The sequence below is a fragment of the Botryllus schlosseri genome, chromosome 12 (assembly GCF_051294905.1).
Source record: "Botryllus schlosseri isolate E-star chromosome 12, Bs_hap1, whole genome shotgun sequence".
In the NCBI taxonomy this organism is placed as follows: domain Eukaryota; kingdom Metazoa; phylum Chordata; class Ascidiacea; order Stolidobranchia; family Styelidae; genus Botryllus; species Botryllus schlosseri.
Window position 1 is genome coordinate 22,098,646 of NC_137247.1, and position 27,494 is coordinate 22,126,139.

The following is a 27,494-nucleotide window of genomic DNA, read 5'->3' on the forward strand; positions in this document are numbered from 1 at the left end:
GGGGGGGTTTGACGAAGTGCTGTTACGGCCCTGGTAACGAATAATTTTACCTACGGGCATGCCCGAATATGTTTAATTATCACTTACGGGCCCATTATTTTCCTATACAACAGCTCACTCAGCGCTACTGGTAAATCTGATCCCGTGGGGTGAGAGGATAAAAAGTTTATAGCGACTTATATATGTAATTACCACATATTCATTCATGCATTATAGAAGATTTTGGTACCTAGGGCGACCAGGCCCCACAAACTTTGCTGACCATCGAAATCACGCTATGGGGTTCGTGGGGGCGAAGCCCTCAGAATTTTGGTTTATCACGCTATGGGTGCGCAAGGCAATCGTTTATAGGGGGGTTGACGAAGTGCTGTTTCGGCTCTCCCTCTTACTCATTGTCTTTACTACATTCCTCACAATATGAAGTTGGGGGGCGCTGGAGCACGATAATTTTTCAAAGGGGGCGCTGGGCGAAAAAAGGTTAAGAACCACTGGACTAGACAGAGACCGTAAAGCGATATGGGCGGAAGAACCACGATAAGCCCACTGAGGCGGGATATATCATAATGATGTATCGCAGTGCTGCAATCTTCAACAAATCACGACGGTCAGTAAATTCAAGTCATAAGATTCGTCCTCGAAATGTCTCACTAGAGTTGATACAATCAATTGTAGTTGTGATGGACTGCCGGAGTCTCTGTGCTGTCGCCGCTGTATCACTGTCGAATGTGGTTTCTGAACAAAGGTATTCCTTGGAAATTGTTTTATGATCCAGAGTAACCTATATCTTACCATCATTACCGTCACTGTGGAGTTCGTGAATGGATGGAATCATCTGAAAAGTTGTTACTTCGTAATCAAATGTAGGGAAGGACACAATAATTCGAGTACTCGAATCTGAATCGAGTATTTATTTTAATGATTCGTGTCGAGTGGCAAAAGCCCATTTTTTCGAGTACTAATATTATACACTCCTCGCCAGTCGCCACTGAAAGTTAATTTATCTACGAGAATTATGGTTTCGATACTATTTTCCACGGCGGAAGCCTTGAAAGGAAAGGAAAGGACGTAGCTTATTTTTGTCCTTGATGTTTTTTGAGGCATATACACCGACTCATGATACACATACACACGATCTGCGCATATGCATACCATGAGTGCATGATGTGCATATGCCGCTGGACAAGGAAGTGCAGATATAGCCTTTACAGCTTTCTAAGTCATGCACCACCACTCCATGCTATCCCAATAATGCATGAGCGCCAAGCAGGGAAGCCATGGATACCAGTGTTACTAATCAGGTCTTTGGTCTGACCCGGCCGGGAATCGAACCCACGACCTACCGATCAAGAGGCCGGGCGCTTAACCATTACGCTATCTTGTTCCGCAACCTTGATTGGGACCTTGATTGATTGAAACCTTGATTGGGCGTATCGCAGCATACGAAACATATAGTACAAAGCTACGGCCGTTACTGGAAAACCATCTCCGAAGTCATGATCCTCCCACAACATCACAAATTGCAATGAAATCGGAAGGGTCGAAGAAATACCAAAGTATCATTACTGTAATGTAGAACAGGCTTTATATTCTTCGTGGTGGCACAAAAGGTACATATTTGCCTTTTGACATAATGCATTTGGTTGTGGCGCCGCAATGATTGATACTCGAATACTCGACTCGACTCGAAGCATAATACGTGATCCAGAATCGAATCAGTCACGTACTCGATATTGCCCAGCTCTAGTCATATGGCGCAATCCCGATATCCAGGCTCAATGATAAACTCGTAGAATCGACGATACCAACTTTTGGCTGTGATGTGGAGTCTTCTGTTCTAGTTTCCTCGTATTTTGTTGTGTTTGGACCGCCGGTGGCTGATTGGTATCTGATTTGGGATGCTTTGGTGCTATCGGTGGTTGATGGAATCGGTGAAGTAGGGTCGGTTGGTATGATCGGAGCAGTGATCGTGGTCGATGCTGCAGCATAAATATTGTCAATGGTTACGATACTATTCGTTATTCTCGTTGCACTTTTCGAGGCACTTATTCGAGAAAAAGTGTTTTATTAGAGGCGTTGTGGCATGAATTTATTTGTTTAGCGGTGATTGAGTTGGCCTAATGGAGGCGGTTGGTGTTCCTCAACTGGTTACAAGCTGTACCGCTGACGAATCTCTATTAATTGTCATTGTTGATGGAGGCGCCGTGGTAGCAACAACAGTAGTAGATGTATCGCTATCCGTGAGTTTTGCAGAAGTGGGCTGAATAGGTGATGATGGTGTTATGTTCTCGATCGAAGTAAAACTCGTTGTTTTGATGATAGCCGCGGTAGTGAAGAAAGGTTGTGTCGCAATTTGTTTTATGCTCGCATCCCCACTTGTTAAAGCGATAGAGGTTAAACTTGGGGCAGTGTAAAGGTTGGTACTTTAAAAGTGGTTGGTGGTATCAAGGCAGTAGATGTGATAGTAGGTGATGGTGGTGTCGAGGTGGCCGGTTTTGTGCTGGTGCGATGATGTGGGGTGGTGGTAGTCTGAGAAGTGGCCGGTGTTGTGGTGGTTGTGGTGGTAGTCGTTGCGGCCGATGTGGTTGTTGCTGGGAATTAATAAAATGACTTTGTATATCAAGATATATATGCCAAACTTCAATAACATTCGTCCTTATTTAGCGAAATTAAAAAATGACCAAGCTACTAGTTGATGATATGGTATAGTCTGTTAAAATGGAAGAGATGGGCTGCTGTAAAACAATACACAATAACCATTGCAAGTACTGATATCCAGGGTGTGTGCAATTTACCACAAAAATGTTATAAAAGCACAGTTAGAAATCTGTTCAACCAACTAACAGGTTTAACTTGGGAAAACGCATGCCGGACTTTTCATAGTCAAACGACTGCGAAAACTGTCGAAATTCGGACAAACGCAAAACGGATGATGGCGATATGATCAAGTACAACCGGATTAGCATATATTACGCGATAGCACTATAGACTCACTATACCACTCTGCGGATAAGAAGAAGCAAAAAAGATATTACTTCATGCTTCAAAAAAATTCACTCGTAAAATGCAGTTGTTTTGACATCAAATAGTGTTTGCGTAGAATTTGAGGTATATTTTCATAGTATTTACTAGAATAAGACGTGCAGATCTATGAAAAAGTCATGTGTCAGAAGAGCGATGAATATTCCCCATTTTCTGCGTGGATATCTTATTAATGAGCAAAATATACAGAAATAGATATTTACCTTCATTGCAGTCGATAAATCGGTACTTCAATTTAAATCCCTTTTGCGACGTGTATCGGTAAATAAAAACGCCCGAATTGAACTTGACTTTTGCACCCGTCCAGGTTCTTCTTTTGAAGATGGTACAGTCGGAATAGCGCTCATGTGCAAATTTATCGCATATCTTACTCCGCGAAAAGTAGTAAGCGTTGCAAAATGGGTTCCTGTTGCGGCAATCCATCCTTCCTGACACGAGATAAAGAGATGTGTGAAATTACGATACATCGTCCGGTTGCCCGACGTATGAGCATGCGACACAATGGAAAACGACAGTTCAGCATGGAACACATCAGCATGCGTCACTTCAGCATGTGATTGTATAACCCAAAAACTTACCCTAACCCGAAACATAACCTAACCTAACCTAACCTAACCTAGCCTAACCTAGCCTAAAGCCTAACCCTAACCCAACCATAAATCCAACCCTAACCTACCCCTAACCCGTAATTTAACCCACATGCTCATGTGTCGCATGCCGAATTGTCGCATGCCGAATTTTCGCATGCTGTAATGTCGCATGCTCATATGTTCACGGAGCACATCGTCCAGTACACATTGCGATCTCATGACTATTGGACAGACGACGTGACCTGTTACAGTCTTATAATATATGCGGACTTTCAACTAATAAGGTGCAATTGAGTTTATTAAATGTCATTTACTGATACTTACATATATTAATCCAACCTCCGTAAATAGATAACTCCGCTGTACACGTATCTTCCGCATCATCAAGTTTTCGATAGCTTGTTTGCATCTCTTCCACGTCGAAGACGACTAGATAATGCATGTGCTTGAACTTGAAATTTAAATTCCAAAGACAGTCTTCGTTAATGTTATATGTCTCTGGATATCTGGGCGACTTGATGGTTCCGGATCCCGATGTCGCACTCATTGGAGAGGTATATCCGGTACATCTCGACTGCGCGGTTCGCACAAGCACTGTAAATAAAGCAGGTTCTTAAACCCGAAAGATCATTACCATGATAGTGCCTGCCGAGTATACTTGCCTGAAATGAAAATCAAGTTTGGAATTATGAGCGGTCGAAAATGCATATCAATTATTGATTGGAAGACTTTGTAGCGGTGGATCACAATATTCCACATCTCCCGTAATTTATTTTATTACATCTCAGTCTACATATAATATTACGAATATTCCTGATAAGTAATCTGTGAAAATATAAAAATATAAATGAAATCAAAGACAGCAGAAAGCAATATTCAAGTTGATGGCTCGTCGTTGAGCTCATTAAAGGTCGACGCTGTTGATATCGTATCGGTGGTTGAATAATAATTGTAGGTGAATATCAATTATGTTGAATCGAAATTTCACATCACATAGTTCAGCTTCAGAAACGGTTTGATTGGCATCAATTGTATTATTGAACCCACATGTACGGTCGCAACTCGCAATACAGAAATCTAGAGTCTTAGACCGCCTTTCTTTTGATAATAATAATAGCAGCTGAAATAAAGAATTACCATCGCTACCTGAGTCTTATAGATCATACCCGGCCAAGACCGCTAAGTTACTCTGTTATGTTATAAATATTGTTAAAAAATGAAGAAATCATACCGACACTTCTACAGTAAAGCTTGTTGCGTCAAAACATATTACGCGTATAGTCTGCACATTACTACCGTCAAAACAAAACATATATAACGAGACAAATGAAGCGTCTGAGCGGTACCAAACGATTAGAATTAGACACAGTATACACATACACATTAAATATGAAATAGCGGTTTGTGCTTCACTGGCGTATTCAATGACTTGCTCCAGCATGTATTTATTGTTAGTATTACCGCTGTATTCAAAGGAGTGTTATTGCCGATACAACACTTCATTTTCTTACGTTGCCTTACATCAGGGATGAGCGGATTTGAAATTTCCATGTCCTAATCCAATCCAAATCCAAAGCTTCAAATCGTAATCCAAATCCAAACATTTCGTATATTCCAATCCCAATCCTAATCCTGGTCCGATTCAAACTTAGAATTCGACTTAGAAAGCCTACGTCTTATGCCGATAATTCTGTAAAAAGAAATAAAACGCTAAATGAGTGCCAAATTACATGAAGTAACTTTGGTAGGACGTAAAACTTTGTCGCCGTTCGCCACAGGACATCAATTATCCCGAAAATCGGCAAATCCGATCCTAATCCTAATTCATCGAAGAAAAAATCTCAAATCCTAATCCAATCCAAATCCGTCCAAATTTCGCAAATCCGGTTTTCCCAAATCCTAATCTATGCTCAATTGCCTCAACTGCTTATCTCTGCCATACATGTCTAGAGAGCATTGCATAAAGTATGTTCAACGGTATCAGCTAAAAAACATTGCTCAAACGAAAGAAAATCACTACGTCCTATCTTATGCAGGTGATATTTGACTTAGTAATGGCATTATCTCAAAGGGAACAGAATAATTTGTTCTTTTCGTAAAGTTCGGTACGGCAGACCTCGTAATGTCATTTACGTATAGGCTATGCTTGATGAAACAAAAAATCTCTCTGTCAAATGTCTATCGGCCCAAGTATTCTAATGGAATCTTCGCTTTGAGATAACTCAGTTCGTGACTGATCTATATGTATAGATGCACATTCCCATAATGTAGGCTTCATAATAGCACTGCACAACGGTACAGTGTCCATTGTGTCTATTGTTGGGGAAATTCGGTTAGCAGTGCAGAATGAGGATTGGAGATGGCCAACACGTCGGTCGATTGTTAAGTATATTGTAAACTGATGAATGTAACTTTTCAAAAGAAAGCATTGAATGTATCATTGATGATTGACGTGTGTAACAGAGAGTTATTTTTAGAGCGCAGTGAGCATGCATTGAAATGGCGATTCTGACCATCTATCTCAACTCGAGTTTGAATGCAAGTCTCCAAATAAGTCACGAGCGGTCCCCTCCTAGATTCCAATCCCCAGGTCACACTATAAATACGTTTCCTCATTGCCCGGAAATGACGCATGAAGGCATAATCGATTTTGTACAGTCCACTCCTCAGTCACTGTTTATTCTAACCTAATTCGATTCTGTGGTAATGCGGGAAGCGGTAGATGCCGCAATGATAGAATAGAAGTAGGACACTGATGGTGTCAGACAGAATATGCTTTGATATTCTCAATCCTCTCATTAGGTTTAGCAACGATAAGCCCCACAATGCCACTGCACGACTGGATGTGACGTCTGTTGATTCAACCATGCGTAACCAACATAGAATGTGTCGAGCACATAGGCGCCGACTTTTATTTTTTTACGAGGTGGCGAAGTCTTGTGACGTCATAATTGTTCCATATCGATGACGTCATCGTCGCACGAAAACGCACTTTACTACATGCCGCTGGGCGCTGGTGAACGTGCAGAGTTAAAACATACGCGTGACGTTTTAATATAGGCCTTGCACTCATTAATATCAAACCACGCAGTCGAGTTATTAAATGGAATCTTAAAACGTGTAGTGTGTAACTACGGCCTGCGCTACCAGTCCGTCCGACGGAATCTGCAGTTGCATCAATCTTATTCACGCGGAATGTCCAGTGTGACTAACGAAATGTACTACGCACTGGCCTTGCAAGTAACACGACAACTCTCGAATACTTCAAGCAGACAATAATGATGATTACAAACGCAAAATCGCGCAGCCAATCAGTAATTGTTTGTTGCGGTTTCTTGCTTCGCGTCGACCAACTCACATCGCGGCAATTGTTTCATGATTAAAGTTGGTGCATTTTCCGATTGAAGTTCGCGAAGCATTTCGGGAATACGTCGATCAATACGCAAATTCAATATACACGTCGACGGCCGCCAACGCATACTAATTGAATTACGTGTTGACGGCCGCACAAATTTCGTTTTACGGCCGCGGGTTGGCCACCCTTGGACTAGAATTAATTGCACTTCCGGACGCATGCCGCGATCTTACCAATATAAATCCACTGTCCATCTAATGCCTAATGGTTTAATATTCGATAATGTTGTTCTCGATACGAGTGCATCCAGCAATCAATTTTATCGTAATGTAGAAGGTTCCCTGTTCAAACGAATCGAATAAAATCAGAATTTGTGCCACCCATAATCTTGTGATGCGTCACGGTAATAATGAAAGGAAGACTGAAAAATGACTTTGTGCGACAATTTCGAAGTACGAATGTATCAAGTAGATAACGAGAAATATGGATGATAGCAAATGAGAAAGCGTGTAATCTAATCAGTATCGCCACGAATCGGTTTTGAGTGTGACACCGTATTGAGTACGGCAGCTTTCGTCGCGACGATTGTTTTCTCATTATATCGGTGTTTAACCTGTATTGCTGCATTTCCCGATTAATGTCACTGGCAAAGCCTTGTTATAGAAACGAATCTGCGCAGAAATGAATTCCAATTTGCAGGCACACACCAACACACCCTCCAATTTCGCACTCCGATTACCTATCACGAAGCTAGCTAGCTCATGAATGGTTTTGTAAACGAATATGGGCGCACATAATTTAGATTTCAGAAAAGCAGAACGTATATTTGGGCGCCTGATCGGGAGAGGAGATCTAGGATGGTGCTTTTCAGCACACGCTAGGCGCGTAGCCAGTCGAAAAATTAGGGGAATTCGGATTTTTTTCAAATTTACCAATTTAGCATCAATTCAATTCGGGTCAAGTACACGTGTAAATGGCGATCATATAATCTCTTCGTGTTTACGATTTTAGGCGTATGATAAGCTTGTCAAAGACTACGGGAGTGCTGTCAATTAGCGAGTCCCTGATCTCTGGTGAACAATTAAATACGCGCGCGTATTACGCAGTCTCGGCTACAGTTTTCGCAAATCAAAATGTCCGAACTTGATGGCACCGATTTCAAACCTTTGTCGTATTTCAGAACTCGAGACATGATGCACACATCTTCTGATCGTTACATTCATTAGCGGGAATCAATTTCGCACGTTAAAGTCTGCTTGCAGCGATTCGATGTTATTCAGTTTCGCGATGTCGCTTTTTAATCAATATGACATAAAACAATCACTAATTAGCGTAAACTCGACCGCATTGTCGCCAAACCAGCGAGAGATAGGAGCCAAAGCATGCTACTGCTAGGCCCGAGACGCGATAGTCAGGACATAGGCCAGCAATGATCTCTTTCACTCCAGGCCTATTGCAGATGCTATTGTGTGAGCCCGCGATGATATCGTGCACACCAGGTCGAAGCCGCCAATGCAGATACGATTGCGTGGTTAAGCGATGATATAGTGTGAACTGGGCCTATTGCTGATGCGATTGTTGAAGCCTGCGGAAACAGGCTTGATCGAGACGCGATAAATCAGGCTAGCGACGATTGCCACGCGCAGGGAATGAATGACCTAATTTAGCGACCATCTCAGCGGGAGATAATCACAGATTCTTCTCGCTAATTGACAACACGTTTCTCGCAAACCCGCCGCGCGGAACACTGATTACACAATTATTGAATTGCAACTGAATATTAGAGTTAGAATGATCATTTCAAATGAAGGGGTTTCGCGTTTCAAATAGGGAAGGTCGACCCCCGAAACCCCCGTGGCTACTGGCTACGCACCTGGCACACGCGCGTATCGAAACCGAAGACGCCTCTAACGAGGTCTCATCGATTCGCCTGATTACTAATTACTGGTCACAAATCACTTGGGTGTTGGAGCATTTTGTACGAGGTGGCCGCCACCTCGTAAATATGGTCACGAGGTGGCTGCGCCACCTCGTAACCTCGTAAGTCGGCGCCTATGGTCGAGCATGTTACACATCTCTGTGAGGTGTGTCCAGCGCAGTAGCTGCAAAAGTCGTATGCATGCTGTAAATCCCCGGTCACATCGAATATTACATAAGGTTTCGAGATTGGCCAGTGTCACTATTATTATAGATTGGTGGCTTTTGACTGATATGAAACGTCCTTCCAAAGCCATGTTCATATTCCGAATAATTACTCCGTAGTTTGTGATGAGAAATTATGACTTGACTACTATGAGGACTACTACATAAACTTCATACCGTACTTTCAATCAATTTCGAACCCCGTACCATACACGAAAACACCATTTCTCACAATCGATTGCGGGATAACCGGTTACAAATAATGCTATATCTTATTATTTCGAATGGTAAACAGCACGTTCATGTCAGATGCTAGGACGCCCACAATTTTGATTCCTGATGCCACAACAATATATCGTATGACATGACATGATACTACCACTAATGCCACAATATGTCCACGCAAAGCGCTAAAAATGTTGAAGAATGCATTATTGGTCAATCATATTTTTATCCGCAATTGTCTTGGGCACCCGATAGGGAAATAAACCGAACTTCTAGGGGTCGTCATCTCATAGACAGCCCATATCACGGCTACTCGAAAGCCTTACTTCAGCTGTCATGTAGACACATAGTGTATATCTTAGGATACGATGCGCGAATAAATTTCCTAATTCATTACTGAATTTTATAAATAATATTAGTCTACTAGTTGTTTGTTTTGGTTATTATTACGTCATAGACACAAAATAGTTCTTACATTTCGAATTTGATCCACCCTATCACCGATGTTCGCTACTGATGAGGGTCAGTCGAAAAGCTTTTAGCGAATAAATTAACAACATGAAGTTGTTGTTTTGCGATATTAGTAATTGCATACAATTGCCGACGTGAATCGTGATCAGATTTACCAGAGGAACTAAGGGAGGTGATGTCTTCAAAAGTTTAGGATACGTTATTGATATACAATAATTAATTATACATGTACTGGGGGGGTTGTTATTAATTAATCTGTTGCAAGTTGGTATTTCGTGACCGCCCGGCTGCTACATGGTTAAAAGGTATTGGAATCACGCAAATGTACCAGACTAAACAAAAAGAACAACCTCATACGTGAGACACACACGATCCAAGTTGACATTCCATCACGGGTGCGGCATTTTCTCAGATTGTCAAGACAGGACTATTAGGTATATATATATATCAACGGTGCCAAAATACCTATTTCTGTAGATTAAACTACATCAAATTATTTCTGAGAGATGGGGTACTCACAAAGAATCGAGTCACGTAGGCTACGGTAGCGCGACATTAAATCACGCCAGGCGCGAAGAAAAATTTCAATTTTAATGATTATACCAAAGAAACTCTATGATAGGGTTACCATATTTTGGAAATCTGAAAAGAGGACACTTTTTCAGAATTTTCAGACTTGTAAAACCAGAGGACAGTTCTCAAAAATGGTAATGTTTTCCCACTGTGTGGTCGGTTGACTATATAGTTGTATATATCTCTGAATTCACCATTGAAAAAGATGTTATTAATTCATTAGCATTCCTTAATGTTTTTGTTTTATATACGGGTGCTAATTTTGTTACATCAGTTTACCGTAAGCCTACATACATTAACTGCGCAATACATTTCGTGGGAGTCTTTCTGTCCAGTCAAACGTAAAGTAAATTTGATTAGAGCTCTTGTGCACAGGACTCTGATGATTTGTAGTAGCGTCAAACTTGATACTGATGAATTGGAGATAGAATGGAGATTGATAGTCGGTATGAAGGTCGCATGTCTCAGAGCTTGCAGCAAAGAATTCGCGAGGATGTGCCACGGCCAATTAGAATAACTAATGTTTCTCCAACTCCATCATCGCAGTCTGTTGACACACTGCGTGATTATGCTCAAGTTACTGCTTATAATTCGGCTATTGGAAAGTATCAAGTTATTCTGGCTTGTTCAATATCAATATGATGTTAATGATTCCTCACCAATGATAAATTGGTATAAGAGGACTCGGCTGCAAATAACGCAAATAGTACAAGATTATACATTTCAATATATTTTACGAGAATTCAGTTGAATGAAAATATACGATATAGGCCAGTGGTTCCCAACCTTTTTTGGTGGCAGGGCCAAATTTAGAATTTCAGAGTACGGCCCGGGCCGCACGAATACCAAGGCAATGAAAGGAACCCAAAATAGTCACCGAAATATGAAAATTGGCATTTTTCCGATCATTCGCTTGACGCCACTGGCCATTGTGTTGCCGCGCTCCCGTTGTTCAGAACAATCAACCTTTGCCGGTTATTTCGGAGTAGTTTTATTGCCCTGGCGAGATTTCAATTCGTATTTTTGGAATAAGTGCGACACTTGCTTTCGATAAACACCGACATATCAAATTATTCGGACGCTTGGGTCGCGAACTATAGGACTACCAATTATGCTTTTTGCCGGCTAAGCAGTACGCATCTCGGCGCATTCAATCGTGAGTTACTTGTTGCACATCTATCCGTAAATTAGTTATCAATACCCAGGGCCGTAACAGCACTTCGTCATCCCCCCCCCCCAAAGAAACGTTTGTCTTAGGCCCCCCATAGGGTCATAAACAGAACTTCGAAGCCCCCAGACCCCCTCAGGCTAGATGGCTGTTTACCGCTATTTATCATCTAAATCGGATGTCCGTTTTAGGCAGTCTCTCTCGACTAATCGCGCGAAGCGCGAAAAATTTCTATAATTCATGATTGAATCGGTCAATATAATCGGGAATTGCATATATATTGGTATCAATTTTTATCCTCTCTCTGCTCACGTAATCAGATTGACCGGTTGAGCCGAGTGAGTTGTGTTTGAAAAGGTATAGGACCACTCAATAATAATTAAACATCTTCGGGCGTATACCCATTGGCAGGAACGAAACATCACTTCGTCAGGCCCCCAAAAACATTTAGGTCTTGAGCTCACATAGGGTGATAAACCGACCCCCCGTCCCGTTCGCTTCTGTCACGAAATCAGGATCCCGGTTTAGTGAGCCAGCGTGGAGCGCGAAAATTTTCGATAATTCAAAATAAAATATAGGTCAATAAGATCGGGAATTGCATATATATTGCTATAAATTACGCGTCCTGTCTGCTCACGTAATCAGATTTACCGGTAGAGCTGAGTGAGGTGTCTTGGAAACTGTAGGGCCCTTAAATAATAATTAAACATATTCGGACGGACGGACCCGTTGGTAAGACTTCGTTACATGATGTTATTTGTTATTTCGTGACCTCCAGTCTGCTATATCAAGAAATATAGAATCGCCAAATATACTAAACTAAAAGAGGCACACGATTTCAAATTGGCAGTTCTTCACTGGCATATAATTCTTCCCTGCGGGATGGTAGCCTATTTGTCTCGTGTCGTTCAGATTGCCAAGACTGGAACATTCGGCGCCAGTCATTTAGGTGCCTATGAATATACATAGTGAAGTTTTCGGTCAGCGTAAGGGCAGTCCTTATCGGTCAAGGTTTTCTCGCTGCCGATCGTTCTGGCACACTTCATGGAGTCGCATGTTACATGGCCTTCCATGTTACATGGCCTAAGACTTTATATGTATTTGTGCGTCGTGGCGCGGTAATGGCCAACGCCGATATGCCCACTTCTATAAATCTTACGTGTTTTATCTTGGTCGAAGAGTACCCAGTAATTAAGGTACTTGGAAACTTGAAATCGCATAGCACGAAAAAGTGGCATAAAATTTCATAAAATATCTACAATTTATGCTAATTCACTAAATAATTTTGGGCCCCCTTCGAGCTCGCTCCCCCCAATTGGGGGGCTTGGGGTGCGGCAGTTACGGTCCTGTCAATAGCTGTATCTATAGGTACTGCCTGTCCAATTGGAAAGTTAGGGCACATTGCATTGAAACAGCAGTGACGTAATCTTAGCAGTCTACTCACAACTGTCCTGCAATCCCAATTGAAAACTCCTACAAGCCAAGCAAGAGTATTTTATAAATAATTTTTTTTTTCATAAATCGATTTCCCAATATTTTTGTGGGGGCCGCAAGAAGGCTAGCTGGGCCGCGGTTGGGAATCACTAATATACACTGTAAATTCTGAAGTGTTACTCAACCCGGAAAATTGAACACGAAACGTGATCCAAAAATTGAACGCCTAGAAGTGTTGCGAAGTGTTTATATTAAAAGTGTTTACCTAAAAAGTGTTCAGCCTCAAAGTGGCTGGTTGACTAGTCACCGGAACGCAGGGCTCAAAATAAAATCAGATTTTATTGATTCATGAATAGATGACGCTTATAATGCCCAACCTGGGTGATTATATACGTGTAAACATTGAAATTTCCAATAGCTGCTGTGACAGGGTTTCATAAATTCAGATCAGCAGTTGAAACCGTTTCCGGAATAGTCCATGAAATCACGAACATCACAAATGATCAAGAGCAAACTCACTACAAATATGATGCAACTCGTTCAATCATGAAAATGAATGCATAGGGAATTAGGGATAGTGATAACAAAATATCATTTAGTATCTTTAACTTTCGTGACAATGGCATGGAATCAAATTCATTGGTTACGTCCGTTAACGGAAAACATGATCAACACAAATCATTAAACCATATTTATAATTGATCAAATTAATGCTTGTAAATTTCTAATTTTATTGTAAAAAAACAAACGATGAATATATCAGTTTCACTGCCACTACCACGATAAACAAGTAACAAAGTATTTTTTTACTCTTAATGAAATTGGGCCTGCTAACCAGGCATCAAAAATATTCTTGGGCTTGCATTACAAGGATTTATATCAGGTTAATGCCAATCACTTTTGTTTAAATAACAAAGAAATCGTTTCTTTGAGTCCATACAAATTTTGCAGATTTACAGAAAAGATTTTGTTGTTATTTGCCAGTCTGCTGCAAAATATGAAATCTGGAAGTCATTAGGGCACTGGTTCATGAACATATTTGGACACGCCCCGTTATGATAGCAAAAAAAATTCACACACCCCTTATCGTCGTATCATGAAATTAAAAAAAGCAACCAGAACGCTAAAAATCCCAACTGATAGTTGGATGGCAGTGACGGTAATAGTTGTTGATGAGAGAATATTCAAATATTAAATTCTGGCCATACACAGAGAAATAAGTAGAAGCTGCCATGTGCGAAAAAGATTTTAGTTGACAGCGGGTTCACGCCCTTTCAAATGCTTTCTCCTGTTTGAGAACCACTCCTTCAGGGTATGACAATCCAATGCATAGTAGCTCAAAACGTCAACAATGTTTCTGAATACTTCATTTTCACTGAAGCAGTTTTATGTTCTTGGCATCAGCTACAATCCAGGATCGGTCAATCTCTGATTCGTGGCGTGCCATGATGTTTGCTTCTTTTCTACTGGTCGACTCCAAGTTGTGCTCCCTGAAAATGTGATTAAATTCCAAAGTTTTGAATATGTCAATGAAAATTCTAAATTTTATGCAGAAATAAATATAAATATTTCACACATGCAGGTTACACAAGCGCAGGAAAGGCGCTCGGGTACATGTGAAATCCTATCACTGAGAAGGACTAAAATTCGCATAACGACTAATAAAAATATCTTGAATTAGGTCCGCGCTTTTTTCAATTCGGCCATTTTGACATTCAGACGCACAGGCCACAGTAAGCCTATTCACATGAGTCTCGTCTTTATCACGACAAAGTCCAATGAAGCGAAGCGGCTGCCGTCTTCTCACGCTTCAGCAGTAAAATTCGTGTCATCCGCGGAGTGATTTACAACTTTTGTTTTCACATGACGCATTGACGCGACGCGGCTAACTACGGTGATGGGGACTGTTAATATAATTTTCGTTAGTTATGTATATGTGATGCTGGCGTGGTTTCGGCATAGGCAGGTGATGAGACGTATTAGAATGCTGAAGTTGAGATCTTCGATTATATTGCTTCAACTACGGAAAAGGCACCTGCGACGACGATGCTGTTGGAAAAAAAGAAGGTGCAGACCGTATGATGTTCGTGTTCGTTTCGAAAAATTAAATTCTCATGCAAATAATTTACAGAGTGCAAAGTTATTGGTACGTTAATGTCCCGAATTATTCTGAGTATGATTGGATTGAGAACTTCCGCATGAGAAAGGAGACGTTTTACGAGATCACGGAATTAGTACGCGAGGAAATGAGCCCAGGTGGGAACTATTTCGAAGATTATTTAAAGCATCAATTTGTTGATGAAATCTTAGTAGAACTATTTCAGCGCATCGATACTTGCATAATGTCCGACAGTCAAATCCTCTATATAATTGTGGGACGGTATACGTCTCAATATTATGTCTCTGTCACATTAGTGACCACTGGTTATGGAAAACACTTCCCCTGAGTTGTGCAAATGTTTGAAAACTCTTTTTACTTACAGATAGTGCATCTGTTCGTCCAGCAATACCACTGGAAATGCGTGTTGCGATTGCGATCTACAAACTTGGTTCCTGTGCAGAGTACCGATCAGTCGCAAACCTGTTTGGAGTAGGAATTTCTACTGTACAGAAGTTTCTGAAAATGTTAGTGAGTTTTATTCCATCAAGACTTATGTAGGCTGTACAAATATAGCTATTTGCGATGCTGATGATGGTAATTTGTGATGCTGATGATAATTGTGACTCTGAAGTAATTGTGTGCCTTTTTACCTTTTAAAGACTGGTATCAATACCACCGACCTAATTGTCACCAGAGTACAACCGCAACACTGCGGTTCGAACGTGTTCAACTATAGATTACTAACCTACGGAGGTTAGTAGTCTATATAGTTCAACGTTCGATGTCTTCTGGAATTATTTATGTGAAAGTATAAAAATCTGAACTTTGTTTGGAGAGCCCTTGTTACATGAAAGAAGAACATTGCAACGCTGTTATATTTTGCTATATTTATTGTAGGTTCTGCACTACCATATGCCTCAAATTACCGGACTTCATACATCCACCATCAGATGAAGAAGCCAAGGTCATAGCACGGAGAATTGAAGTCAAATATGGTTTTCCTCAGGTATATATTGTGCCTTGCAAATGTCTAACGGAAAATACCGTGTTTATAATGGTGTCCGGTCCGTACCGAGAAAACCATTACTGAGAATGGACACCACCGAGAATGTCCATTATCGGTGGTGTCCATTATTAGTGGTGTCCATTCTCGGTAATGGTTTTCTCGGTGTTGGTATAGAACCATTTATATATACACGAGTATAATTATAGCACTATGTATCCACGAGTTGACGTGCTCACAAACGCTGCCATTTTCTAGGTTCTCGGATGCATTGATGGAAGCCATATTCAAATCACCGCTCCAGTAAATGGCAAGCGAGATTATCAAAATAGAAAAGGAGGAGAGTCTATTGTATTGCAAGCTGTTGTTGATGACAATTACTGGTGAGTTCCTTGAAAATTCGACCCTTCAAAGATGTGTGATTGAAACGTGATCGTAACAGTTTCTGGGATATTAATGTCACCATGCCTGGAAGTTGTCATGATGCCTTCATTTTCAAAAACTCGCGACTCTATGAAAGTATGAATTTGTTACCAAGGGTAGGTATCATGCTTTTGTTGTCATATTGATCTCTGTCACACGACTGTTGTTCCCTTTATCAGGCTCCAGTGCGAATAAACAACGTGGAGGTTCCATTGCTGATTCTAGGAGATCCTGCTTATCCCCTACTGCCGTGGCTTCTAAAACCCTACACTGGGAGAAATTTGGACCCTGCCCAAGAGTCATTTAATGCATATCTGAGCAGCGTCAGGATAGTGGTGGAAAATGCATTCGGAAAGTTGAAAGAACGCTGGCGCATCATTGGCAAGAAAATTGATGCAAGAATAGACCTGGCTCCTCAAATCATTGCAACATGCTGTGTTCTGCACAATATTTGTGAGCGCTCCCACACCCCTATCAGTGGGTGGTCAAGCACTAATTATATTTCCTCCCAAATAATGCCAAATCTGCTCCAAGGTGCTGATGTGTCCTCACCCTCTCCACAGCTACCTAATGCAACAGAAGTCCGACGTGTGCTGACTGAACACATTGCCACAAATCTTCCGCTAAGACGCAGTATAAGACCTAATTTGTGATATACTGCCTTGACAAATTTGCCAGTTACTCTCTCGTTAGTTGCCTTGATTTTTTGTTCTGGTAATTGTTTCATGTAATAGTCTTCTTCGGATATCGTATTTCGTTAACAGCCTCTCACAAAATTGACTTATCTGATTCCTTGGTTCTCGCTCTGGTAGGAATGTAGATTCGTGGAGCGTAGGCAGGCCAATATTATTACGTTCAAGAGATAGTGAGGAGACAGACTACGTTTTTGCTCTCTCATGTATAACGAAGTGAGAGGCATTGCTAGAGAGATGGCGAACGATCCAGAATTGTAACTTTGAGCTGTCATGTTACTCATTTCTGCCAGAAATTATAGCCAATCTGCTTGATCTGTATTTGAGGTATAGAGAGAGAGATATGATATTCTTTCTCGCCTGCACCATCGAGATGCTTTGGCGACGGAGTTGCGATACGGCCCCATGAGGTCATCTAGTCTGCGCCCCCGTTTTTTTTTCTCCTCCATGCTATCCGTGATTGCTGAGCGCCTAGCAGAATAGCTGCGGATACCATTTTTCGAGTCTTTGGTATGACCCGGCCGGGGATCGAACCCACGACCTACCGCTCGAGAAGCCGGACGCATAACCATTACACAATCTCGCTAACCAAATATCTTTGGAGTTAAAAACTTTAAACTCATAAGTCCCGCTGCTTGCAACACAAGGTTTTATACTGCTTTTCTAATATACAAGTTAGCACACTTCGAAAAAAATACACAAATTCAATCATGTGACAGCTCAAATCATCGGAGTGGCACCGTCGCTGTTCACGTGAAGGCAAAATTCACTTCAGTCCGTGGCCTATGTACATACAAGAAAACAGTCGACTGTCGCGGTAGGACAACATGTGGTGGTCAGAATCGCCCCAAAGTATATTGCCAGATTGTTATTTTCGAGTTGGTCGAAATCATTGCGATGACTTCACACACCATGAGTAGAGCTCGGTACGACGGAATGCGGCGGCGGAAATGCGACGATTGCCAATTCTGTAAAATCTCCACGATAGCATGACGTCGAAAAGGGCATCGTAGCACAATTAAGACTAGCACAATTTAATGAATAGTAAAATACAATAACATGCCTAGCAATAAGGGACCAGCAGGGTTGTAATGACTCGAGTCGTGATTTTTTGGTGACTCGGGTCATTTTGTTAAAAATGACTCGACTCGAGTCAATTTGTGTAGTGACTTGACTTGTACTCGAGTCATTGCGCATGACTCGGACTAAAACATATCACTCGAGACTTGGTTACAACCCTGCGAACCATTCTGATTAGCCATACCTCATTTCTGCATTGAATCTGCCAGTCGAGTAATAGATGACATGAACTTCATCATCATTTCTCGGTCTGCCTTGCATTCTTGCTGTAGAGCATTTAGTTCTTCACGCCTAAGCTTCCGCTCTTCGTCAAGATGGCTGAACAGCCTATCTTCAAAACTGCCAGATCCTAGTAGGTAGCAAGAACATACTTTTCTTTTTACCTCAATAAACAAAGAAATGGAGCATACGTTTTCTCTTATGCTTAGACGTTCTTTGTCTAGATCGTGCTCTGCTCCAGCTGTCAGACGTTGTGGAAGACTCTGGAATCAAGAAAGTAATTGCTGCAACCGCTTTGTGTTAAGTTACTTGCTTAGAAGAATAAGATAGAAGTAGAACACTTTCCTAGAGCATATCCTCATAACGAGAGGAATCAACTATATGACAATTCGACACTACATCTAGGTACCCAAGTCATACTTCTGATTTTAAAATGTATCTTTAAATTTTACAAACTCCTACTTCGATCATGTACATTGTACAACCGTGCAAAGATGCTGATCATAACATGAATGCTAGGAATCCGATCGAAACTGACCGACCTACCTTCATGATCATGCTCACTCACAACGAGGCTGTCGTCAGCGTCTTCGTCTCGAGTTTGGCCATCAATACCTGCCAGGCAGATTGAACAGAGATTATCACATGATTCAGGAATCTTCATTGATACCAGACACTATACCCGTGCCTTCCGAATCCGTGAAACTGGTCTCGTTCACTTCCACTGTCATCGTAGGAAACGACTGAAGACCTTCAGCAACTAGTGCCTGTAATGGGTTACTCGTGAGTCTTTTTGTGATTACCGTATTGATATTATTACAAAATCAAATACCGTAGTCCTGGGTCTCGTTCCGAGCAGCTCATCCAGTTGTGAGAAGGGTGGCCAATGACGCCCTTCTGCCCCCATTCCTGACGTCATGAGCTGCTTTTTTACTTTATAATACTGCCTTTTTAGATATTTCCATTGGTTCTTGACCTCTTCCCTGCATTCGAAATAAAGCTGTTAATCTTCCGACCAAAACTCGGAAGAGACGTGTACTTCACCATGTGAATGTGTATCCTTCCTCAGCTAACCTTGTAGTCAAATCTTCGAAAATCACCCTATTTCGTTGCCTACGGGCATCTAATTTGGCCAAAAGATCTAGCTCTTTGATCAGGCCTAGCAGAGCTTGAATAGCCGCACTGCTCCATGTTTTCTAAAATATATGCAGAGATGTTTGGAAATTGTCAAAATAAACTACCGTATGGTATCTTACCTTTTTCTGGATATTAATGCTTGCGGACTCCGACATAACCGTAACGTATACTTAATTAACCACAGAACTGCAAAGGAAGCATATATCGTGTGAAATTTTCGAAAATTCTCCGATCCATTGACATCTATTATTGCCGCTAACATTTCTCGGCCAGCGATCTTCCCTACATCTCACGACAAAGCGTGAAATACCCTGCTCCAAGGACGAGTGTCAACACGCACGCCAAAACGCATGACAAAATCGCCCGCCATGACGACGGGCTCAGTATTCTCTCGAATCGGTCACACATAACCGATCAACTGGAAATCTCATGACGCGTTCAGGTGTGTCGTGACACCAAATTGCTCCATGTGAAAAGGCTTAGTGAGAATGCAGAACTGTAACTCAGGATGAAATTTATAGCACAACGTCTATGTACGTCTATGAACGGTCTATGTATATTTGTATGGTCCACAAAACAGAAAGATTACGATACCTGTTTCAATAAGACATGCGCTTGGGTCTTGGATTGTATTTGCTTGTCTCTCGATTTGGCTTGGAGAAGAAGACAGTTGACTTCATCAACCTCGTTTTGCTGAAAATGTAATTGATTGCAAACAAGATCCGAAAATAAATATAGTAGAATCGCTATTCCTATGGGTTTGGATTTCCATTACAATAATTGACCAGACAAAGAACACATTGATTGTCTTTAGTACAAAAAACTTTGTGACATCTTATCGAAGGTGTTGAATACTTTTCCTTCATTGCAGTAATTGTAATTGTTCTCAATCTTTCAAAATACTTCCTTCCTGATTAAATTTAATTAACGAAATTATTTGGAATTAGCACGACATGGGAAATGATCTCAATTTGATGTTCCAAGTATAGATCAGTAAGCAGTAGTTTAAATACAAGTTACCCCAGCTCTTTACATTCAACAACACCTCTGTTCAATGTACACAGATCAAGCCTCTCTTCAGCTCATATCGCATATATAGATAGTTATTAAGAAAATTAGGACTGCAAAAACCAGCACATTACATGATCAATGGTGATATATGAAATGAGTAAATAGACTTACATGATCACATGTTTCCATGGGTTCTTGAGGCAAAAGTATTATCGCAAAAGATGACTGCACCGGCACAAAATCCGTTCAGATGACTCCTCACGTCACTATCAACATTGTCTGTTAGCACAGGCACGGTAGAACCAGGGGGTCTCTTCGAAGAGTCGACACCAGTTGGATGAATTTGAAGATCAATCCAAGACTGTTGAAAAGAAAATACTTGTTTCAAAAATTTGCAATACAAGGGAACTATTCAATATTCGAACAGCTTCTTCGAGGTGCAAAACTTCAATATAAAATTGAATAGTATATGCATATTGAAATGAGCCCGAATATTTTAGGCAGAGACTCGTCAGGGGTAATCGTCAGTAACTAGTAGAGAACTCGAAAGAACGTTGTACATCAAAAATCGTATCACAAAATATCACGTCACCGGCATTCAGTATTACGCAGATATCACCAGGGCATGGTATGGTATGGTATGGAACGAGAATTTTCCATACTCCATACTTGCCTTACTCGCTCCATACCATACTTGCAATTTTCCATACCATACCAACATTGTTCCATACCATACTTGATACATGTTCCATACTTTCAAATACTAAAACATCGTAAGTATATTTCCTTATCTAGCACCTATATTATTGATATTTTGGATGTCAATATTGCTTAAACTAGCCATGATGCGAATCTAATTCCAGGTAATAGTTTTACAGAGTCTCTTTTGGTGAGGTTTAGTCCACGGACCACGGTCCTACTCTATAGCTTCCGCGAGCAAAATGAGATAGTCAGCAGATTGTTATCTAGGACCGTCCATAAAAGGGACAGGTAACATTCGGCCCGCGACGAGATTTTGTCCGGCCCGCGAACAGCTTCCCGTCTTTCATGATAATGTGGGCCGCGGCCCCAGTCAGCCGAGATGCCCCACCACTTGCTTAAGCGTAAAATGTCAGTGACTGCGTACGTAATTATATAGGTGCGAGAGTGGAGCTCACGCGTAAGTTCGTCGAAGGTAGAAGACTTGCATTATCGGCATTTATGATGTACTCAACCCTAATGAACTGATATATCTTGGCGAATTTTGGGTACCGGACTTATGAAACGCTTTGAAATCTTAATTAAGGATTGCATCGTGGGTTAGTTGATCAGAGAGAAGCAAACAGGGCTACGCCTGTGTGACAATGCTGTTTTCAAATCAACATTGTATTATCATTATCGGCGAGAAATGGTTTTGAAGCGACATTGCTGTCGATAAAATACATTCATTAAGTACGATTTATTCCTTGTATATAGATGCGCGAATAATGTATCCATTCAGCAATCCGGCTTGCCAAGTACTCAATTTTCCTATATCCGGCCCACCGGCTCGGGAGTCGCGAGGTTGCCCGCCCCTGCTCGATAAGAATATCATCGACGTCGTGTCGATACTCAATAGAATATCAGATCAACATTACTGTTGTCATTATTATATCACAAATTCATGTCATTTCAAGTGCTCCTGAAACCGTTGCACAAGCGCATATTTGTACCTATACATCGTTCAATAGTTCACGTTCACACATAACAAAAGCGATCGTATTGAGTGAGCAGCGATCGACGCACGATTCATGAAGCTTGCACAGATCACGATAAAATGTATAAAACATCAAAGTATGGAAGTATGGAAATGTCGTTCCATACCATAGATTAAAATCTTCCATTCCATACCATACTTGCCTTCTTCCATATTCCATACCAAAATATCGATCCATACCATACCATACTTCCATACCATACCATACCATGCCCTGGATATCACACTGGATACATTTGTATGTGACAAAAGGGTGTCTTTCATAGAACAAATAATTATTGTAATGGAAAGTTGCATGTGACCGTACCACCAATTTTACTACAGCACGAGTAGCATACTTTCCTGGATTGTTAATCATTTTAGTGGAATTTTACCAGCAAACATTCATAAAAATAACCAAATGCAGCAGAATCAAATTCATTATCTAAGGATATACCAGTTTACTTACGAAATACCGCGATGCTTACCAGTATTTAAAATAACAAATGCATTTCAAGAAGGTGCCAATTGCAATACATACTACCTGCACATTAGGGCATTTTTCATATTCTTTCCATCAGCCGCAACCCAGGCTTGATGAGTCCCTGATTCGTGGCGTGCCATGGCGGATCTTTTTTTTACTGGTCAAATCCAAATGCTGCTCCTAGAAAATACGAAACATTACAAAGGAAAATTGTAAATTTGATGCAGAAGTAAATATAAATATTTCACACAGATAGGTTACAGAAGCGCTGGAGAGGTGCTCAGCCCCCCAGGTTGAGAACCACTGACCTAGCCCATTATAGTTCAGTAAGCAATAGTTAAAGTACAAGTTACACGAGCTCATTACGTTCAACTACATCTCTGTTCAGTGTACACAGTTCAGGGTACACTTTACTGTGCAGTGTACACAGATGAAGCCATTTTCAGCTCATATCGAATAGCCCGTAAGCTACTCTGCGAGATAGTTCGTGAGAAAAGTAGGACTGCAAAAACCAGCAAATTACATAATCAATGGTGATATATAAAATGAAAAAATAGGCTTACATAATCACATGTATCCATGGGCTTTTGAGACAAAGGTCTGTATCACATAAGATGACTGTGCCAGCACAAAACCCGTTACGAACGACTCCTCACATCACTGTCAACATTGTCTGATAGCGCAGGCACGGTAGACCCAGGGGGCTCTTTTTAAAGAGTGGACATCAGTTGAACGAATTTGAGGATCAATCCAAGACTATTGAAAAGAAAATATTTGTTGCAAAAATTCGCAATTCAATTGAACTGCTCAGTAATCACGCAGATATCATACTGGATACAGTTTTTTTTTTTCTGCAATAAGTTGTGCGTGACAGAAGGGTGTATTTCATAGAATAATTGAGTAATGGAATGGAAAGTTGCACGTGACGTTACCACCAATTTTACTCTGGCACAGTTAGTATACTTCCTGGATTGTTAACCATTTTTGTGAAATTTTACCAGCAAACTTTCATAAAAATCTTTATCACAAAGATAACCGATTGCAACAGAATCAAATTCATTCTCTAAGGATATACCAGTTCACTTACAAAACACTGTGATGCTTACCAGTATTCCATACAGCAAATGCATTTCAAAAAGGTGCCAAGTTCAATACATACTACCTGCAAAATAGAGTTTAGTTCAGTTACCGTATCACAATAAACTCAGAAAAGTCAAATTTGGGGATTGGGCAAAACAAATACTACCCCTTGTGATCCATGGTTTGTTGAAAAGATTGTTTGTTTGGCTGTGCTATTATTGGGGCGATTTTTTGGACCTAAAAAGGTAAGATTTTGACTAAAAAATTCAAATTCACACATATTTTGATGATGAAAAACTTAATTTTGACCCCATGTACTTAAATTAGGTGTTTCTCACATAGTGTTAGAATTGTATTACCAGAACTTATCTTTATTTCTGGCTGGAGCTGTCTGTTCTTCCGAAGTAATTTGATCTGAAAAAATCTTTTAGCATGAAAATTGACAAATTTTTACATGAAAAAGAACTTATTTTATCGAAATCTGGACCCATGAATAATTCTAGTATTAGTTACATCTCGTAGTATGGTAGAAATAATTAAAAATTTGTTGTAGTACAACGAAAGATACTTTCCTACATTTTCGGGTAGAAAGTGTCTGTCCTAACTAAGTAGCTTGGCAAGAATGAAGAAAGAACGTTCACCAGCTGCAGTTGTTGGCCGGCAACACTGAAGTTGTGCGTACACTGCACTCTCTTTCTCATTATGACAAAGTTGTCTACATTGCAAGTATTCATCATACGGTTTTTAATAGAAGAACCAATGCCCACGCAGTCTTGCTTCAGTTAGGATAGTGCAATAGGCTACGTTGAGTATTTGTTTCATTTGACAGTTTATGATTCACAATGAGCAGACGATGGTCCGTCTACAACGGTAGGACTATAAAGTAGGTTACAAGATGTAAATTGTAAAATGATAAGTTCACCGACAGTGCAATCATCTATGATACAAACGAAATGCAAGTTGCCAACAAAATTTTGATTTTGTAAAGAATTTTGGCAATTTTTTACCTAACGGTACAATTTTGACAAAATTCTGACCTATTTTGACATTTTAAAAAAATCGCTTTAGTTAACACCTTACCACTTGGAATAAACAGTAGGCCTATACAGTGTAAAACGTGTTGCAGTTGAAAAACAATCAAAACCGTTGCATGACTGTCATACCGGCATTCAATTGCTGACATTGCAGTACTTGTCCACAATGGACCACAATATCGCCTACATAGTGATATTTCAGTGTGGATAGAGAGAACATCCCTTTATCCATATGCAGACCGTGTTATTTTTGGCATTTCACGAGCCAGATGCCAAAACTGCCAAAAATAAAAATTTGAAAGTGCCAAAGATAACCAATTTTTGGCATATGCCAAAAATAACCAATGGTGTATTTTGTTCATGGTGTTGTGTTAACAGGACCGCATTACAAGCAAGAAGAGCGTGTGTGAAGGGCACGTTCCTTATTCTGGGTCCAGCCCACCCATTAGTGGTGAAAGCATGGCGTCCTAAATGGTGTGGGCACAGCGAGATTGAACAACTGACTGCATTTGGTTTACGCCATACTTTTCATTTGTCCAAAGGCATACGGCCATTCTTGACCGGCTTGCCAAGCGGGTATCAATGAAAAGCTGCCTCTGTACTGATTACTAAAGTATAAATTGGATTCTGCTCATGGATCTTGAACCCCCAAATTCAATCACGATTTTTGCATTGTGATTGAGTTGAACATTGTGACGCAACAAACAGTCTGGCTAATTCTGAGCTGCAGTCTCGTTTTGCCAGACAGTCTTGTTGCATGAATGTTCTTAAACAAGCTAACCTTCCCAGGACTCTGCCATGCGAGTTGGGAATACTAAAGCCATCTGACGTGACAATAGTCCTCCTAAAATATATATCGGTAGACAAATGGAGATGGGATGGTCGGGCTACAAAATAGAATGTGGTTGAGACACAACACAGGGAACACCTGGGAAAGTATCGGAAAGAAAATTATTTCCGCGATGAGATCGATGGCACTGGCACAGTGATTTCTTTTCATGATGCTTGGTTCGGCCCTCCGAAAATTTTGAAGCTCTGAAAACCTTTTGTGGAGGACTGGCAACATTATTCCCTCAACAGTTACTGTTGAAGCCGATATTTCCCAGATTCGTTAGGCGAAAAATGAATTCAGGAGAAACTTGCTGACCCGAGTTTGGAAGCACTGTTACAGTTCAAACAATTTAAGTCTATTCAACAGCTGTAACAATCAGGTGTTGAGCGTGGCTTCTCATTCTTTTTGCTTATTGGCACCGATTCCGAGTGGATATTGCACATTTTGTGGGTTCGTTTGATATTATTAACCTATGTAATCGCTAGGTTTTCTTATTGTTTGTTGGTACTGATTATAAGTGGATGCTGCACATTTTTTGGTACCTTTTGATAAACTGACCAAAATAAAGCGTTTTTATGACTAATTCGAGTCTGAAAATATCTATTTAGAGGTCGATGCCAAAACTGCCAAAAATAAAAATTGAAAAATGCCAAAAATAAGCTATTTTTGGCAATTTTGGCATATGCCAAAAATAACACGGCCTGTCCATATGTCAAAAAAGTTAATTTTATAGCAGCTTCCCATCAGTACCGTAGTACTGGAACTGGTCGCAGCCTGGTATATTATCAGATTCGAAGCTCGATCATCCAGCAATAATATCAGACGAATCATATACTACAAAACATCTAAAGAACATTCATATGAATAAGGGATATGAGTACTGAGTAGCCTGCTAAAACATCTAAAACAAACGACGTTACTGCAATGTCAAAACGAGTTAATTTTATGACTATTCTCACATTACATACATTCAATAACATTTACCGCATCTCCATACCTTACAGTACATGGAATTTATGATCCTTTACGCCATCAGGTAGCAGAAACTGCTTCAATATATCCATTTCGCCAAGTTTTTTCGTGTACCTTACTCTCTGCCTGAAGCCTGACGAACCACCAATTCAAATCCAAACTGAAATCGAGCGCGCTCTACCGTGACGAAGGTTGTGACCCCTCTGCGTCACAGGGAAATATGTATATTTCATTGAAATATTACCCTTAAACTAAGTGTTGGGTCAAGTGAGTAATATTATTTTACATATACCGTGATTTAATGTGATCTCCAAACGTAGCGATGGTTTATGAATGCAAAATTGATGATAAATTACCAAGTATAAATTTTCTTGAAAATAAGCCGCAGTGACGAAGTGTTACATGTAAACGGAGAAATACGCAGAAGCGTTGCGACGATAATGGCCCAATGCGTTTATATGCCCAAAAGTGTGTCTGTACGCAGAAAAAAGTGTTATGAAGTGTTCAATACGACCTTGCGGATTTACAGTGTAGGCCTACACAATAAACAGGAAACGCGCGTCCTCTTTCCCTCAAATTGTGTAGCTACACGTCGAGGGGCGCAAATCGTTTTTAAAAACCGCTAAAAAACTTCGAAATGTCGCGTTGCAAAGCTGCCATTACAGTGGCAGAGGCTTCGTAATAATTTTTCTTGTAAGAATTTAACCTGTAGGCT

The 27,494-nt window shown here is 40.6% G+C and overlaps 2 protein-coding genes and 1 long non-coding RNA gene across 4 annotated transcripts; 1 reads left to right on the forward strand and 2 right to left on the reverse strand.

The window, feature by feature from the left end:
- Positions 1 to 14,733: 14,733 nt before the first annotated feature.
- Positions 14,734 to 17,304, forward strand: LOC145451949 (uncharacterized). The gene is made up of 7 exons (XM_080330159.1): positions 14,734 to 15,064; positions 15,129 to 15,253; positions 15,481 to 15,622; positions 15,996 to 16,104; positions 16,360 to 16,484; positions 16,544 to 16,640; positions 16,704 to 17,304. Exons 1-7 carry the CDS (start codon positions 14,895 to 14,897, stop codon positions 17,175 to 17,177), a joined length of 1,242 nt encoding a protein of 413 aa, XP_080186285.1. The 5' UTR covers positions 14,734 to 14,894; the 3' UTR covers positions 17,178 to 17,304.
- Positions 17,305 to 17,848: 544 nt separating this feature from the next.
- LOC145451951 (uncharacterized) lies at positions 17,849 to 20,131 on the reverse strand. Its single transcript, XM_080330161.1, has 8 exons — positions 19,772 to 20,131; positions 19,560 to 19,711; positions 19,348 to 19,498; positions 19,198 to 19,282; positions 19,062 to 19,130; positions 18,707 to 18,778; positions 18,481 to 18,645; positions 17,849 to 18,184 (listed from the first exon to the last, which is right to left on the reverse strand). Exons 1-7 carry the CDS (start codon positions 19,805 to 19,807, stop codon positions 18,482 to 18,484), a joined length of 729 nt encoding a protein of 242 aa, XP_080186287.1. The 5' UTR covers positions 19,808 to 20,131; the 3' UTR covers positions 17,849 to 18,184; position 18,481.
- An 8-nt stretch (positions 20,132 to 20,139) lies between these two features.
- LOC145451954 (uncharacterized) lies at positions 20,140 to 27,241 on the reverse strand. Of its 2 annotated transcripts, XR_013919145.1 has the most exons (6): positions 26,805 to 27,241; positions 23,968 to 24,355; positions 23,425 to 23,617; positions 22,922 to 23,041; positions 20,835 to 21,024; positions 20,140 to 20,345 (listed from the first exon to the last, which is right to left on the reverse strand). It is a non-coding gene; the product is annotated as an uncharacterized LOC145451954 (long non-coding RNA). The 2 variants fall into 2 exon arrangements; XR_013919144.1 differs by lacking the exon at positions 26,805 to 27,241 and having other exon boundaries at positions 23,968 to 25,209.
- Between the last annotated feature and the right edge of the window lie 253 nt (positions 27,242 to 27,494).